Source organism: Triturus cristatus, chromosome 7 (assembly GCF_964204655.1).
Source record: "Triturus cristatus chromosome 7, aTriCri1.1, whole genome shotgun sequence".
Lineage (NCBI taxonomy): Eukaryota > Metazoa > Chordata > Amphibia > Caudata > Salamandridae > Triturus > Triturus cristatus.
Genome location: NC_140590.1, coordinates 1,152,445,447 through 1,152,464,571, shown reverse-complemented (window position 1 = coordinate 1,152,464,571; position 19,125 = coordinate 1,152,445,447). Strand labels below are relative to the sequence as shown.

The window sequence follows — 19,125 nt, the reverse complement described above, 5'->3', positions numbered from 1 at the left end:
AAAATAAACTGGCAATCTAGATTAAACTCCAAATACCTGCTTGCAGCCAGATCAACTCCAACTTCATGACTATGGAACGAGCCAGTTGCACTAGGCCCTACAAGGGTATAGTAGGGAATCCCTCAGCTGTAGTGCCAATGAAATGGAGTGGAATCACCCCAAACTGTCCCACTGCACAGAACTAATTGCAGCACCTGGAGCACCCATGGAACTGATCAAGGTTCAGAGGCTTTCAGGCCCAGTTTGCACAACAAGCACTCCCTGAAAGCACTAAGTGCACAAGGTTACACGGATGTGAGAAACAAAAAAAAGCAGTAGCAGTGACTAATCCCGGTTCTAAAATTTTAAGCAGACCACCCGAGGCTTGGCTGTACGTTTTAGTACTGGCACGGGTACCCTCTCTAAAGCCTAACCATACACAGTCCTGGGAACAGACCCACAACAGTCACCCACTGACTTGGTGCCCATACACATTTAAGTGCAGCAAAGAGAAACGAAATTCTGATGGTAAGCAGGGTCGCTTGGATTGGCTGCTCAACAAAATGATATTGAAGGAAACGGTAGGATAGTAAACTTTTTATGACCATCCAATGTAAGGAAGTTACTGGGCCCCCATACTGAGCAGCCAACCGTCACCACCAACATTGTGTCTTCACCAGTGGGGTACCATCAACAAACCTACTAAGTACCTACCATGCCTGTTCTCATCGGAATGTCAGCATAAATCCCACACCAATCAACAGGTAAGCACCATCATCAGGTCTCACCGAGACTGGCTGGGAGTTTCTGGGTCACGCACGGCGATCAAAACCAGCAGTCTAGCCCTTGAAAAAACCAGACTGTCTAGCCCCAAGCCGGCATATTCTACATAGTGAGAACATTTTGCTAACTGCCCCCACGTCTGTATCTGAATGCCCAGCCCCAAGTTCTAACTTTTCAAACAGCAATGCAAGGGAGCCCTCCCTAAAAATATTAGGCTAGAATGCTGCAGGTCTACGTTCAAAGACAAACCGTTCAGACTGGCATTAGTTTGTGAGAACTCATGACATTGTATTGCTGCAGGAAACCTGGGACATTAACCCCGTGGTTTTTGATGGGTTTGTGTGTTTAAGCGTACTAGCCACCTCATCTATTTACGGCAATGCTTCAGGGGGCTTGTTGACATAGATAAACTTCACAACCGGCAGTTGCACAGAGGCCTTAATTACTCCCAGCACCAATTTTCAAGTTATAGATTTTGAGGGGAATTGACTTTACACCTCATCCATTTTTGACAGTATGGCAAACCACAGGTTCCCCAGTTTATTTTAATTAATTGACTACATTGTGGGGAGAGTCTTCGGCGATGGCCGGTAAAAATATCTGTGTGGCAGGGGCTGTCAAATTCAAGCTATAGGACAGGAACAAACTATAGCAGAGGCCCTGACCAGAGGGGCAAGGAGATGAAGACCCATCTTTCTACAACAGACTTTCATAATGTGCTGGAGGAGGCAGGCACTGAAGACTTGAGACCACCCACATTCTGTAGCAGGACTGGCTTAACTGTCACTGATTCGATTTTTATTTCCCGAAATCTAATCAATTTGTTGTTCTGATTTTGGTGATCATAACCCCCTTGTACTACCTCTAACCCTGCCATCTAGGGAGGCATTTATAGTAGAGGCTAGGCTTACCACCCTACAGACAACCTCAGATTGATTTGAAGACTAAGCGACCCACCCCCAGTTCTAGGTTTGAGAATTGCCCAGAACAGAGTCTGCTGTGGCAAGCTTGAGCATTGACACCGCTGGCAGGGAGGTAGTGGGCTCCTTCTTAGACCAATAAAACCAGCCCATAATGCTCCCCAATGGTTTGACCATGAATGCTCATTACCCATCAGATAACTGCGTAAGGCTATTAACACTAGTCCCAGAGATCCTTTAGTAGTGGCAGCCCTATGGATGAACTATAAAATATTAACTACCAGGCGCTAGAAGGGAGCCATCACCCAACAGTGGGAGATATTAACCCAAACAGCTTCAATTAAAAACAGAAAATCTTTCTGGGAGGTGGTGGCAAATAATATCTGCCAACCAGATGGCGTCTTCCACAAGCTCCCACATTAAATGTGAGCCATGGGTGGCACATTTCACAGATTTACACCCGATGTGGAGCTAGACCATGTGACCCTAGGAATTTACACTACTGGACGAGCCATACAGGTTACCCTGCAGGAAGTCTCTTATGCTATTCAGCAGATCACTGGAGGTAAGCCACAAGGCCCGGATTCTGTCCCTATCGTTTTAATTATATGTAATATCGACTTCTGGGCGCCAATGTTAAACTTCAACAGCTTCTCCCATTCTAATACACCAGTTTCCTGGGCTACATCGACAATCGTCCAGATATTCATGGGGGGCCGATCTCCATCAAACTGCTAATATCCTTTTTCGTTGACAGATATCCCGGCCAAAATTGTGGGCAGGTTTATATACAACAGGATCCTGGAATGGTCTGAGAACAATAATATCAAATCCTACCAATACGGTTTCCATAATCAGATGGGCACTACCGAGCAGTGTCTGAATCTGAATTTAGTCTTGGGTAAATACACAGTGGCTAAGCAACCACCTCTCTACCTTGCTTTCATGGACTGGTCCATGGCTTTTAAATGCGCAAACCAGTCAAAGTTATGGCAACTCCTCTTTGAAATGGGGTTGGATGCGTCACTAGTCCGCTTACTGGCATCACTACACGCGAAAACAAAAGCCAGGGTTAGATTTAGCAAAAACGACGAAGTAACCAATGAAATCAATGTAGAGTGTGGGGTTCGAAAGAGCAGCGTTCTCGCCCCCTTGCTGTTTATTCTTCAAATACATAAGCTTACCCCAGAACTGACTTCTTGTACCCCAAATGTACCGCTGATGAAGCGTATCCCGCTCCCAGCTTTGTTATACGTGGACGATGCAGTGTTAATCTCCCGCACACTTATTGCCCTGCGCATGTTAGTCCACTTTTATGCAGTTTATAGTCACTTTAGATCTACTAACTTATTTTAAACAAATTATTCATAAGTGTTTGCGGCCCCAAGCACAGCCGCCTTTTAAGTCGGTCAGCCCTAATTGTTTGCTATGCACCAATACTTTCCCTATTTGAGGATAACTTTTGGTGCAACAACTCATGCGCCCCAAACTTATTGCAACGTAGGGCAAAGTTATCTAGGACAGCCGGCTCACATCTTAGCCTCCCATCCAAGCTGGGCGGCCGGGCCCTTGCACCACTAATCCAGATATACACTTCTCAGTGTGTCCCGGTGGCAACCTACGGGGCAGAAATTTGGGGCACCATATACTGCACTGCTCTCCAAACGGAAAAAACGCTTTCTTAGAAAGATTATGTCCGTTCTCTACCCCACCCCCCACCTTATTTGCCACATGTAGACAGGCTTAAGTTATATTAGTGACAGAATTTGCACAGAACGTCCTTATTGTGGCTATCCATTTGAAAGACAGAAGAAGCCTCCCTCACTAGAGACATTAGCGATTGTTTAGCTGGCATACATGAAGAAATCATTTGAAGAAATAAGCCATGCTTTCACCAATACCGTCTCACTGTCTTCCCTGGGGGAGAAGTATGTTCAAGCATTACTGCTAGCACCGGCACAAGCTCAGAGGCTACAAACCAAGACATCCAAACAATCTGTTTAAGCCTACCAACACTTGAGCTCCGATAAATCCTCTACCAGCTAGCTGTGTGTGGAATGCGGGAGGGAGATAGGAACGTTCGTTATTGCTTCGTTTTAGGGCCGACATGAGTAAATACTGCTTTGTTTCTCATTATGTTTCTAGCATCAGCTTGAATCTAGAATGTGGCCTTATAACAATTTTTCTGGACAGTTCGTACTTCATTTTTTTTCCTGTGGTTGTTACAATACATATACTAAAATGTTTTAGTTCCCTTTTTGAAATCCTGAAATTTTAGGCACTGTGCTCTCAAGTATTACCATCTTCAGCAGCTATCAGATGACAAGACCTGCTTTTATGCAAGTTATGTTTTGTGCCCTGCAGCACACTCGAGGGCACAATACACTTCGATAAGACCCATTTTAGATGTTTTTATATTGCTGATATATGTGTTATTCTGAACGACTCGCTGCTAGTCTGTAATAACCTCAAGGAGATCCTGGTCAGTCAAACATCTGTTTTACTGCACTCTTGCACTTTATGTGATGCATCAATATTGCACATAAAACGTTAAAGAGCAGTTGGTAGTGCCCGTCCTGTTTTTACTTTGGAAGTTTTATGCTTTATACCACACTGATTGTGCGGACAAATGTTCAGGAGATGTTATGTATGCTTGTTTAATTATTGCACCCATGCACTCTTATGGCTGCAACTGAATAAAGACCGATTTGAAATAATGCACCATATGAGAGAGTTACTAATGCTATCTATTGCAATGTATGCTATTATTTGGCTGGGGGCTTTGATGCAGCAATGTAGCTCTGCTGTAAGATGAAAATAATGCAGTCTCTAGTGTTCTTTACTCGGCTGCACTCAACTATCCTGGTAGATGCAGAAGTCTAAAAAAAGCCAGGCAAGGGCTAATTTTGGTTTTGTCTCTTGTGAATAAAGCTTTACATTAAATAGAATTGAAACAGGCATGCATTTATTCTTAATACACGTTGCTTGCTGTAAAATGCATTTTGGCACTAGTAGTTGGTCCATAATATTTGAGCAAGGAAACATATTTCAGTGTAAGAACTTAACTCAATGTTCTTAAATAAAAAATAAAAATGAAGGAAAGAAACCCATTCCTTAACAGATTTCAAAATCCAACTGTGATGAAGAGTACCAAAGTTAAACTTACAAAACACCTGGTTAGAGCATTTAACAATGGAATATAAGGGAGTTGTGAAGAAGACAACACCACTTTACAAGTGTCTAAAAACAATTGCAAATGCTTTAAAAGGAACCCGTGACGTTTTTGGTAAAGAAAGAACGTCCTGAGGTAGGGCATGAGCTTAACCAACCAAAAATCTGCAGAAAGTTCTAGCTTAATTACTATTTAAAGTGTATAGTATTCACTGAGTGACCATTAAGGAAAACAAATTTATAGTTAAAAAAAACTGAAGGACTAAGAATATGCTGGTTTAAAACTTTTAAAGTCTTGCAAACTTATTGTTAGAAAGGGAGTTTATTTGCAGTGGGACACAACATTGATTATCACCAGGGTTTGTGGATTGTGGCATGACAACAAATGTGTAGAGGCTAAGTAGTATTCTAGTTCTGTACTATTTTGACTTCAAAACAATAAAGAGGCTGTTTGGTTTTAGATGATAGATTTGGTAAGACTTTAGGTAGGGAAACAGATGTCAACTTTCCAAACACTATTTGGTAAAAATCAGTAAAGCGGCCAAGATTGGGAATGAACTGAGATTGTAACGGTCTTAAAAAATGTCCCACATGCAACCTACTACATCACAGTGTTAAATACTATCAATAATATTAGCCTGAAATCTTAACCATTCACAAGAGTGTGAGCAAATCATTTAGTAAAAAAAAATACCAATGCCTGCACAGTCAAACCAATGCTAACTGAAAATGTTATCTTTCTATGCTTTTTTCCACAAAGAATGCAGACAGCTCCGCTAATACTGGTAGGTAAAGCTGGTCCTGCCGGGCACTTGTTGAACAGCTACCAAGTACATACCATGCCGAATTGTCTGGACAGTATATAGGAATGCTGGTAATGTGCTTGCAATTTCTCAGAGGCCCAATGCTTTAAAAGTTTTTAAAAGACACAAGCAGCAAGCGAATGAGCCAGAGGCTTTGCACCAGCCAGTCAATTTTGACTCTATTCGGACAGATATAATGAATAGGATATGCAAATCCGCTGATGGATATGCTTACATCACAATGCATCTTGCAGCCCTTTACAAATGGATTTTGCACATAAAAAGTCAAAGATAATTTTTCTAATGTTCTCCTTATGCAAGACACGTTTTAAAAAAATGGGGAAAGAAAATGTCTGAAACAGATGAGACAAGGACATCACCTGGGATTCCCAAAAATATTAAGCCAAGACTATTAAAAGTGGACTGGCACAGAACCAGGGGCACACAGTCGTAACAGAAGAGTGTACAATTGTAATGAGTCTCTTTGGCACAGGCCTGAATGAAAAAAAAAAGTGTGAAGAACCCAACTGAGTCTTTCATTCTATTAACTTGGACAATAGATATTCAGGGAGGCACATCAATCACATCAAGGTGGGAAATAGACTAAATTGATAAACTTTGCACAGGTAAAACAAAATAGACTTGGCTTGAGACATTCTATACATGGGCCCTCATCTATACAAATAAATGTTTATTTTTTAAAGTGTGCCACGATGCAGACAATTTGATTCCAGATGAAACAGTATGCAGTATATTGACTTAACAACTGTGCACTGGATCCTGAAGCCACACAGCCGCTTTTCTACTAAAATGGAGTGATATAAGTAAACCCCATATTCACCAAGTACATTAGATGAACACTGCAGTAGTAAATAGGCATTAAACAATAAACAAGCATCGGCATAGCCAATAGGTATCACCTTTTGGACCTTATAAGTGTGTAGCCATGCAGTACATTATCTGCAGACATAGCATTGATTAGCACAGTAATCGCATGAGTGTACAATTATTTGCGTGTTTTCATTCGAATCAACGGCTTTTGATATGGTTTATGAACAGTGTATGCACACAGAGCCGTGTAACATTCATGCATATATTGGCATAGATTACAGATAAATATACAAAAATCGACCAGAACACATACAGACATCCATGCATACACAGGGCAACCTACTTACAGATACCATCACATACAGACTAACGAAAGGAGTACACATAAATCTTCAAAAGGAACGGACAGCTCTTCAGTTTGTAACCAAGGTATAGAGTAGCTGTGTACGAGTTGTGGCTGATGAAAACAATGTACCTCCGCACTCTATTTGGGAGATAAACCCTTTCAGGCTGTTAAACGCTGTTAAACTTGTTGCCGCAACCTACTCGCTTTGCAGCTAAAGTGGGTGTGAGCGCATTTCAATTACTTTACACGCAAGGAAGGCTAACGCCTTCCTTTAAAATAATTCTGAAAATTGAATCCAGCTGCAGCAGCATTTCAGCCCTCCCCAACCATGGAACACCACCAAATCACAGACAAGAGGACTGGACGTGTGAGTAAGTATTACATTTTATGTAAACGTGTACAGCCAGGAAACCGCTATTAAAAAGAGAATTAGCATAGCCCTAAAGATTTTATTCTTTGTTTTGACCAGCATCTGTGAATGTTTTCACTGCGACGTTAAGTGATGTGCCAGTAAACGAAAAGTTTCACACTGAAACAGGACGCTGTTTTCCAAGCTTCCAAGTTGTTGGTGCTTTTATTACACCATATCTGCAGGGCTTTTCGGACATTTTTTGGGGTGGAAAGTTTCAAAACACGCAAAAAAAAATTTAGCCAATGATTATTTTTAGAGACGTCGATTATGTGTTTGTCATTTTCAATTCAATTCAAATTACTTTATTCAGATAAAGCATATCCATAAAACAATTCACATGATAATACATAAACACAAATTGATCATAAAAACATTATAAAACTCGAGCAGATAAGAGTGTCAGTTATATAGTGAGCATTGTTTTGCGTGCGCAGACAGCAGTTGACAAAAAGGTATTCACGAGAAATACCAATTCATCATCTTCCAAATTAATAATCCTAAATGCATCTTTATAATGAGCAAGTCGGTGTAGGGCAGAGAGTCAAGATTAGTGTGCTAGCCAAGGGGGGAACATAATAAAAACTGCACTGTACCAGCACTTCGACAGATGACCAAACACCGATCCCAGCGGCCCATGGGAATAAGTGAGATAAAGCAGCTGAAGTTGAACATTCTTGATTGACAAAGGTGGCTATGCATGGCTTCCTGGACTCCATATCAAGTCTAGTAAGTCTATAATATGTATACAGGGCTGTCCGTAGCTCTTTTTTATTTACAGTATCTATCTCTTTAGGGCTATCGAAGAAATGTTCGTAATTGATCCTGCTTAGACTGGATCGCACCTCGGCTAGCCAGGGGCATATCCACACCCTTTTCACACTTGAGACAGTCTCTTATTTCTCTTGTAAGGGAAGCTGCTGTGTTTTTCCAAATGGCAAGCCAAAAAAGTGCAGGTGGGCTTCATATAAACTTCAATAAAATGCACGTTTAATTCACTGTGGTATATGTATTGAGGCGTGGAGATTGTATTGTATAAAATTCTTCTATAGCGCTTTCTGTCACCCTACGGGTATCCTGGCGCTCGGAGATAAGGGCTCCCAAGAGTTTACGGCAAAACCTGTTCTCTTCATACTGAATGGTATTAGTCTTTGAGAAGCCCCATATCTCAGCGCCATAAGTTGCCACAGGTATGCACTGAAATTTTAAGATGAAGATAGCTGAAACAGCCCCCGACCTCCTGGGGTGGGGGGTGGGGGAGTACGGGATGAATAATGACCAGATTGATTGCTTTGGAGAACTTGTTCCTGCAATATGCCAAGTGATCAGTCCACGATTTGTTAGCAGCAAAAACCAGCCCTAAGTAGGGAAAAGTGCTTGTGCAATGTACAATCTGACTGTCCACGGAGATAATATTTAAAACACGCTTTTTTGGGCCACAAGGCATTATAAAAGCTTTTTTAAATTAGTACACAAGTCTAAATTAGCCATAAAATCAACAAAACCCTGCACTAAAAGACGCAGAGCATTGGGTGTGCGGCCCATTAGGACCGCCTCATCAGCGTATAGCAGGGCTCGGAGTATCTGGCCATTAATTCTCGGGACATCATTAGTTAGTACAGAAAGGGAGCTGTGTAGGTTGTTAATACATAGAATGAAAAGTAATGGGGCCAGAACGCAGCCCTGCCTAACCCCTCTGCAGGCACTAATATCATTAGAATCCTCCCAGCGCATGTTAATCCTGATCCTTGCTTTTAGGTCCATGTGTAGATATGCTAAAAAATGCACTAAAACCTCGCCCATCCCATAATCACTAAAATGGACCATAAACGGTACCGATTAACAATCAAAGGCAGAGGTCAGGTCCATAAAAGCTAAATATATAGGTGACCGCTGTGCAATTGTTTACTTTCCCCGATTATTAGGTTAAGATTAAGGCATTGTTCAATAGTGCCGATCTTATTCCTGAAACCAAGCTGAGAAGGGTGCAAAATATTCTCATCATCCAGTTTTTAATCTTATTATATAATATCCGTCCTAAGATTTTTCAGAGTGGTATCGATCAGGGAAATGGGTCTGTAGCAACCTGGATAGGAGCAATTGCCTTTTCTAAAAATGGGGACAATGATGCTGGTTGACCAAGTCCTTGGTAACAGGGCGTAGGGTAAATCGTTAAAAACGTTTAGCAAAAGCGGGGCCCAGAAATCTGGCTTATAATTAATAGGATCAATGGGTAATCCAGTGGGGCCTGGAGCTTTATTGCCCAGGCTCTGGTGTATGGCTCTCTCTAATTTCGGACAGTGATACAGGTACTCCAATAGTTTGTCATTTTAAAAGCATGAGCAATTGTCTCCTTTTTTCTGTAAATAGTGTTTATGGCGCTTAAATGTATAATCTGTATAATTTTTTTAAAAACATTTGTTGAGGGAAAATGGAATACGCCCGTAAATTATATAGGACTCAATACATGTTTTGTCTTTTTAGCAAAAAATACTGCTATACTCTGCCTAACACACTTGTTTTTTGTTTCAATGGTTGTCCTAGCATAAAATCACCTTGTTCCAGTCTGAACAGCCACCTCAGTTCACGTTAAAGGGCGCTCAGAAATGGAGGCAGACGTGCGTTTACAAAGCAGTGTGTAAAATTCCTAGCCCAGCTTGCTGCTACTACGGGCATGCTCCATCAACTGTTGCATTGGTGTCTGTTCCGTTAGGCTCCCGAGGTTTCCAGCAGGATTTCGGCTACTATCCCTTTTACAGGAGCTTCGTGGGTCCATGGAAAATTTAATTCTGGATCGATTCCGGTAACCTTCTATTAGGACCATGTTAAGTTACGCAACGTACTAAGATGTTACAAAACATTAGCCTTCAATATCATGTCGTCGATAACAGTACGACTGACCGAAATTTAACTTGCGTTTAATATACTGTGTGAGCTGTAATTGATAACAGTGTGGTTTCACAATGAACATTTATGTTGCTTTTTTGTCATTATTCAAATTGAAAAAGTGTGGCTTAATGGCTGGGGCAGCCAACTTTGAGGATGGGGAATCAGGTTCGAGTCCGGCAGGACACACAAACATCCTGCGATTCTTGGCAAGCGAAAAAGAAAGTGAACTAACTGCTGATGAGGAGCAAGAAACCATTTGGAAAAGAAAATGCTTGACCCTCCTGCAGTAAGATAAACTCATTAAAGAAAAAAAGTGCTTACAGACTAAAGACGACGTACGGTGTAGAACTAATTAAAAGGGCCAGTCCTCATGGGAGGTTACAAATGAAGACAAGGCGGTACTAAGGAGGGATTAAGAAGCCTATTTATTAATCAGAAGCCAGCATTTAGGAAGGACAATGACATGAGGCAATGACAAATATGGGCGGAGAGTGGGCGGGGCTTCGAGTATATACTCCCAATACAGCATGGCTCGCTGAGCAATGCATGCGCTGCCCAGGCTCGACCTAAAAAGGGGAGTTGGGTTAAGCCATTCTTATTTACTTATCACACATTAGCAAGACAGCACTTTGGAATTATTTAATCATGAATAGGTATAAATATCACTAGTGAAAAAACTAAAGCAGAGTCGTGGATGCAATGTAAAGTACATAAATACATAAATCTATAAAGCATTTTACATACAAAGTTATAGGGTGCACAAGGTATTATCCGCAGCAGATTGGAGATGTTCTAAATGTTTGGTAGTGAAAGATGCCTATAGTTTATCCACTAGTTTGGGTCTTAAACCTGTAATTCTTCATCATGGAAATGGGTAGCAAAGATACGCAGACACTGGCAATATTTATAAATGGATGTCGCCTTAAACCCATGCAGTGCACAAAAGATTGACAACTGGCCAATTACTTTACTAGTGTAATGACACACAAAGCTAAACAACCCAGGATGATCAGATCATTCTGATCAGCGCTTCCTATCAATCAGACACCATCAAATGGAGCAAGCATCTGTGAGTATCAGAATTCAATACAGATTTAAAAGTAGACACTTTTAAAACAATTAAATATAGATTTTAACACAATACAACATGAGAACCAGCTAACTTTAAACAATATCATTAAACCCAGTAACCATTTATCTCAATTTTATTAACAAACACGCAAGGAAAACAGTTATGCCTTTTATCAAAGACATTCTTAATCTCAGCCCATACTGTGTGGCTTTGGTGTGATTTTAGCAATCAGACCTATTTGCTTAAGAGAAAACCTGAGGTGAGAAATAAAACTTTTATATATATATTTAATTAAAATTTCAAAAACATTACAACCAGGCATATAGTTGAGCAAGATAGTGATTTAACCTGGCGAAAGCCGGCAGTCACCAACATGTTGAAAGGAGACGCCTCATTACAATCAACATCAAACAAAAAAAAATAATACAAAGGAGTATATTCTTCATATCAAACAAATAAAAAGTGCAATAGTAAATAGCAAGCAGCAGTCTCGTTAAGCACAATCAAGTCAATATTACCGGTGCAGGGGTACAGTGTCTAGAAAAAAAACTATGGGTAGCATGTGGGGCAGACCAGGTGGAGACGTAAAGATGCAAGTCGGTCACTCAGGGGTCAATGGTGTGTGACTGTAAATCATTTTTCAGTTGTTGCCAAATGTCACAAGGGCGTGACGAAGCAGGTAAAAGTGTGGCGTAAGCATCACACACGGTGTCACAGTATGCAAGATCTCCGATCCATGTGCTCACTAAAGGGGATTGTTGCCTGCCCCACTGCAATGATACCTGGCGTTTAGCTATCAATAAGGCCATCGCAGCAAACCCAATGCTCCTCTTCAATGGTTTTACATATCCCAGAAGGGCCATCAAGGGGGAGGGATGTATAGAATGTTCCACCATAATGGACAGTTGTCGGAAAATATCTTCCCAATATGTGTACACTGACGCGTAGTACCATGCCAAATGCATGAAGTCTGCAATAGGCGCACCACAACGTATACAGATGCTGGACACTGTGGGGCTCATCTTCGCAAGCAATTTGGGGGTCATGTAGGCCCTCTGTAGATATTTAAAATGTAATAATTTGTGCCTGTAGTTTCCTGAAATGTAGCGCAGCTGGGAACAACAATATTTCCAAATGTCATCAGTAATAATGGCCCCTAGATCCTGCTCCCAAGATGCACGCACTTTAGAGCCCACAGAGGGCCGGAGAAATAAAAGTTTTAAATAAAGGATAAGAGTAAAGCATGGCGAATACAAAAGAATCTACTTGGGGGACATATTGCAGTTATGTTTTGGGATTTGGTACACAGACATCCCAATCCATATAGTTCTGTATGATCAGGTCTATGTCACTCTTTCAGGCCACAGTGAAGCTGAGTGGTCTAAGATTAACAATTTTGCTGTTCTCGCTTTTGCAGTAATTTGCGTGCAAGCGTTCGGGACACCAAACGGCCATGAGATAATATCCACCACTTTTTAAATGTTAATGTACGCTCCCAAACTGTTTCCTCTGTTCTGTGGTGGAGAGAAATAGACCAACAAATCGAGGAATTAACTTTTCATTTCAAGGAGAAAGACCTCAATGGAGAGAAGTATCAAATGTGGCCATTTAGATGGGTTTTTTTTTCACCTAGATGTAGCATTCACCAAAGCCAAATGTTTACATTTATTTGATGTAGGAATAGGTTACATCCTTATGGTATGCACAACAAAGGAAAGTTATAATGCAGCACGTATAGAAGCTTGTAGCCCAACCCTTAAGTGCCCCAAAAACATAAGTAACTGCTGATAGATGCATGCATCAAGTCAATGTAAGCAAAGTACACAGCAAAAAGGAAAAAGCAATAAGCTTTCCCAAAATTTCACTGCATAATATCACAAATCCCGTTCTAATACCTTGTTTTTGGATTCTATGTCAGTATTTGGGTGAACGCTCCACTGATCAATATGCTTGTTTGAGAAAACCACCAAAGAAAGATTGTCACCTCGAAGTATCGGGAGCATTAAAATTACGGAAGCCCATGGTAATTTACTACCTCATGATAAAAGACTTTACAGTGTTAAAAGAACCACCATCAAAATTATGGACACATGAAGTCAAATAATCCACACCCACATCACCCTTTCACCCATTCAGGCAAATCTAGGCGTTTTGGATGAGGTAGGAAATTCTTGGGGGCAGCAGCGGCCACCACTAGAGGGCGCCAATGCGTCGCCCACCAAGATTTGCGAGTTATATGTATGGTAATTGCCAAGAGCAATTACCATTGCCATCTAAATAAGTCGTTTTTTAAATTAAATAAGGGCTTTAGGCTCTCTCGAGAAGGGGCACATGCTCCAGTAAGCATGTGCCAAACAGCAGTTTTTTTTCTTTTTAATTACTAAGCAGGATAAGGGCTCATCCAATGCCAGCCCTTACCTGCCATTTATAGAGGTCTGAAGAGACCTCCCATTCATGACGCCAGCAGCGTCATATTTATAGGCACTCCCAGGTGTCAAGGGCATAAGCACTGCATTTATGGGAAGGCCTCAAGCAACACCCTTTCCCAACTCTTCACCTGTGACGAGCTGGGACAGGGTGCTGTAGAGAGAGGGAAGGGAAGCAGGTGGGCACCTGGGGAGGATGAAGAGAATTTGATTTTTTCAGAAGCCATAAAGTGTGAGCTGGAATGTCCTTGTGCTGACTGCTGCCTGCATGAGTGTGACGAAATAAAGTAAGTCTGATTAATAATTCCAATGCCGCAGTAGTGAAGAAGGGAAAGCTGGTCTTAGATTTTAGATGTGTGACATTCACATTTTTTAAAGCCAATTTGCCTTGTGTTTATTTTTTAATTGAAAATACTTATTTCCAGTGGCACATCTGCTATCAATGGCAGGTTTTGCTCCTCAGTAATCTGACAGTTGAACTGTTATTTCACAGTTGCCAAGTTTTCAGACTGCTAATGTGTGGCAGTTCTATAGATTCAGTGAATTTATGACTGACACTACTGTTAGTCAGTCAAACACATACATAATTTAAAAAAAAACATTACAAATTAGTATTCTCATGGTACATTTACTAAACAGCATAAGTAACTATCAAGAAGAAATTCATAAAATTCAATCATTTAAAAAGGCTATTATCCTTAAAGTTCAATCATTGAAAAGAGATATAATCCACAGTACAAGGCACTTGACAGCAAAAGAAAATATGGCCCCCATCTTACAGTTTCATGGGTACCTAAATAGTGGATAAAGAAGGTTACAGCGTTTGTGTTTATCTGCTATGACTCGATGTTTCAGAATAGCCATCGCGACTTTAATGTAATTAGAAATCATAATGCATCTATTTGGGGTAGCCAGAGTGTGCGGATAAGTAAAACCTTCGATATAAGAACTTGGCCTGATTTCTCTTAAAAGTGGGGCTAAAAAATGTTCCCTCTGCTTTTTATGAAGGGGGCAAAATAGCGTAAACGTATAGTGTAAAGTGCAAAGTGCTCTGAGCTGCCAAAAGGAATCGATAAGGCTCCATCTAGGTTAATACAATCTTTAATAACCTCCCTTGAGAACATTAACTCCATGTCTATGCGATCCTCTATGAATTCCAGCCCCAACAAGATGACAGAAGAGTGTAGGGGGACAATTTGGGGTCATTAATAGCCTGTTTATGAATTTGTTCTCCATGACCTGTAGATGGCGGCTTTTATGGTAGCCCCAAACTCCTGCCCCATATGTTGCGGCAGACAAACATTTGGCTTTATAAAATGTAACCAGTTTGGTCAATGGTTTATGGCCCAGCATGCAGGCAAAGTGAAAAAGCCACCCCACAACCCTGCCCGCATGTTGCACCGTTGCGGTAACAAGTAGTTCCCAATTCATCTTATTAATAAAAATATTCCCTAAATAGTTAAAATGATTAAATTTATCAATTCTCTTATCCCTTACAGCAAATTTTCTAGTTTTAGTCATCTTGGCACCACACACCATAGTGTACGATTTAATAAAATTGACTTTTAAATCAAGTGCCAACATAAAATCTGTAAAAGCATGGAGTGATTTTTGGAGGCTATTTGCAGTCAGGGCGATTAGCACGGTGTCATCCGCATACGAAAGTAGCTGGAACGGAAGGCCCCCAATTCGTGGACAATCAATTTCCTTGTCTGATAAAAAAAAGCTTCTAGGCCATTGGTATAAATTTAAAAAACGAAAGGGAGCTAAATTGCACCCCTGCCAAACACCTTCTGTAGAGACTATAGGCCTGGCCTTTTCCCCTTGTGGGCCGTATCTTATGGTAACAGTGGTAGAAGTACACAGACTGAGACCCCATAACAATGTAAATACACAAGTCATTAGTCCTTACTGCTCCAACCAAGATTCAGATCTGTTTTCCTCTGGTTAAACGCCAATATAATAAGTGATTGTATTACCAATTGACGTAAAGAAATGTATTCCTGACTGAATACTTTAATACAAATGTATCCTTCATTTAAGGCGTGTGCGCTCTTTTATAAGAAGTTACTTTTGCGTACCACAAAAAATATATATTTTGCAAACACTTGTTTCATATAAAACGAAAAATCTCTCAACAGTTTTTGTGGCAACCAGTCTTATATTGTGTGCAATACAATTTTAAAATAATGGCCTGCATATTAACAGTACCTTTAAAGTCAGTTTGTCTCTGGCTACACATACTTTCTTAAATTTACTTTAAAATGCACCATTTGCCACTTTTTGTCAAGGTTTTCTCTAGGGGAATCTCCTAAATACCCCTTATGTTGGTGTGGGTGTAACACTCGTCTCCAAATTTTATGCCCCACTATTTTGAAAAGTCACCAGCTGCTACTGCTTGGGAGGAACCAATCTTTGGTTGGGATAGCAACAGGGATAGCTACACGCGACACTGCCCAAAAATGGAGGGCAGAGGCAACATCTACCCTTAGGGAATGGCAGAGAGGAATGGACTAGTGTGTGCAACTGGAAAAGCCCATCAACATGGCCAGGGGTCACCCATACAAACACTCCCGGATTTTAGGCAAATGGCTGGACTTTAATGCTTTAGACATCGGGTCGCTCCACGGCCTACTGTCGTATGATAGTCATGTCACATGGAGTACTGGGGCATCTGTTTGCGCTTTTACTGTGTTCTGTTCTTCCTTTTAAAAAAATTATTAAAATTTACCCCTCCCCTCCCCCCCCGAAAAAAAGAAATCAATTTTAGAACGTGTATGTACCGTTATTCATATAACAGTGGAAAGCCAAGATGAAGCAGCTCAAATTTAAAAAATAAAATAAAATCAAAGCAAAATAATCAAAGAACTCATTTTTTGGTCATTGAGGCAATAAAATTAATGGGTAGCCTTAGTCAAGACTTACTTGGGTACGTCATGCAAGTAGGTAGACGGCCCTCAACGACTTGACTCAATCCATGGTGAACAGAAGCAACCGTGTAAAAAGCACCAAGAATTGTCATTAGCGAATGAAATCTAGCCACAAGAGTGTTGTGGAAGGACTACAGCAATAGTTGAAGGTACCTTGAATGCCAAAGAACTGGCAAACAAACTAAAGAATCGGATGTGAGGATTTTGCTGTACTGCCAATTGAACACCTGAGGTAATGAGAGTGCAGCCTGCACTACCTTCAAAGACCGAAGATGATGAAAATGCAGCTGTACAAAGTATGCACTTCTGAGGCAATTAAAGTACAACTGAGATATTGATGGGCATTTCCTCTCACCACAAATTAGTATCCATGTTGTTAAAAATCTTGAACAAATTTCCTTACCAAAGCAGGCCAATGTGGCACCGAAACCAGACTGTCCTGGATCAAAACTGGATTGCTGCGAGGAGCCCAAACAAGAGATCCTTCTAGCAAGATCACCATGACGTCTTCTGCATGAACCTTCACCCATGTGTGGGGCCTCCAACTTGAGCCATCAAACTCCACGAACATCTACGGTAGAACAGCAGAATATACATCAGTCTAGCGCACTTTTTATTGCTTTAAGTGTACTTCAGAAAATCACTCAACAGAAATACCTTGGCCATTCTCCACGTGCATTACAAGGCTGCTCCTTAGAACTAAAACAATCGGATTACTACTCTACAGTGGTGCATCAATGAAAACGTAAGTTCGTGAAATGCTGCGTAAGGGACAAGTAAAACATCCCTCAAAACATAAGCTGATAACGGATTGCAAAATTCCTGATGTGGGCCAGAAAAATTACAGGGATGTGGAATTCCTATAGCCCGACGCCCGGGACATATTGTTTGGGGTCAAGGGCAACAGGTTGTCATGTGTATTTGGTCCTTGGGACAAGTTGGCCCAACCCCCTGCAGCACAAACCCTTTGGCTGCCAGTTTGCAATACCACATTATGGATAAGGGAAGGGCACTGTCTGCAGTTGAGGTAATATTTTTGTCCATATATTAATCCTGTTCAAACTTGTATTTATGGTTCATTAATTGAAAGCCTTTATAATTAGGGTGAGCGCTCCAAGTAAATGTTGTAAGCTCTGGCTGCACTACTGACGGTGGTTCCAGTATAAAAATGTGTACACAATTTTAAAGTTTAGCAATATGAGGCTATTGATAAAGTTCCCAGAATGCTCTCTGATTTGATGCAAATATTTGCAGAGGCTTGAAAGCAAGATCGATGAGTCTTTGCTTTCAAAATAAAATGTTCATAAAAAAATAAAGCAGGAAAAAAAAACCATTTCGCTAAACCACTGTGAAAGTTAAGGTACCATTTCTTTGCAGCATCATTTAGTAACATGTGTTGATGCATGCTAGTATTTCTCAAAAATATTCATAATGGGGGATGTATGGGGAAGCAAGACACGAGATGTTTGGCATGGTGGAGGAGGAGGGTGTTGGGGTCATGAGGAGACATAATGGGACCCTTGGCCCTCGGCAGTGGCTGACACGAGCAAACTGTGATGTACTTGATAAAGCAACATATGGTATTGCAGTATTGGTTGAAAATGGAAAGGTTAATAAAAAGAGTTTTTAAAAAAAAAAATATTCATAATGGAAAATCAGTGTAACCAGTTTCAATAAGATTATGGGCAACAAAAATAAACAAGCATTGGCAAAGCCAGTAGGTCTGAAATTGGTGGTCAGCCTTTTAGTGTTGTCAGTGTGTGACTTGTTTTGGCATGGTTTTAGTAAAACCCTTTTGGTGTGGGAGCTACCAGGCCCTCACCATTATAACAAACATTGGCAAAGGCAAAAGCAATTTTTGGTCTCAAAAAGCACACACTGCCAGTTAATGGCACTGAACAAAACTATTTTGTGTGCAGATATGCTCCTTTTGAAAAAGCAGAATTCGGCCACTCGCTGTGAAGCCAGATGATAGAGAGAGACAGAGTTTTAATAAATTCAAAAGATCACGGTCAACGCCAGACCAAATTAGGGGCCCAATTGTTAAAGAAAGTCTCAAATGTGCACCCATGGTATATGTCCTTGCCTTAAGTGCAGCTATACGGCTTTCGTGAATTTCCAAGAATTTACAGAAGTAGGTCAAGAAATGGTACTCCTAGAAAATATTTGTGAACTGCATTTTAGAATGAGCAAATATGCATGTGTAGATTTGCTCATGCGAAAATCTGAGTGTTTGCAAGGTCGCTTTCCGTCCAACCACTTTTTTCTCAACTTTGGAAGAAGGTTTACGTCTGCCATCTTCAGGAGTAAATTGCCAACATTTTTCAGTATGGGAACAGATTATAGAAGAGTTGTTGAAAACCCTTAAAATATGCAAGTTAGTAGGTTTGCACAGACTCAAAAGGGCATTCTAACCCTGGAACTATTGCTTACCACTACCTTCAGCCCCAGTATGTAGATCTGCGGAAACGTGGCAACATAAGGGGATTGCAAGTATTCGAATACTACTATGGTATGAGCCCTGGCATAATCAGAGGGGCTATATCATAGCTCTTATATAATGAGA

The 19,125-nt window shown here is 40.8% G+C and overlaps 1 protein-coding gene across 1 annotated transcript in view; it reads right to left on the bottom strand.

Moving 5' to 3' along the window:
• KDM3B (lysine demethylase 3B) overlaps positions 1 to 19,125 on the bottom strand; it is an 867,558-nt gene that overhangs the window by 821,025 nt on the left and 27,408 nt on the right. The window contains exon 2 of the mRNA XM_085618404.1: positions 16,963 to 17,130. Within this exon, the coding sequence (XP_085474530.1) occupies positions 16,963 to 17,130 (168 nt within the window). The remainder of the gene's footprint in view (positions 1 to 16,962; positions 17,131 to 19,125) is intronic.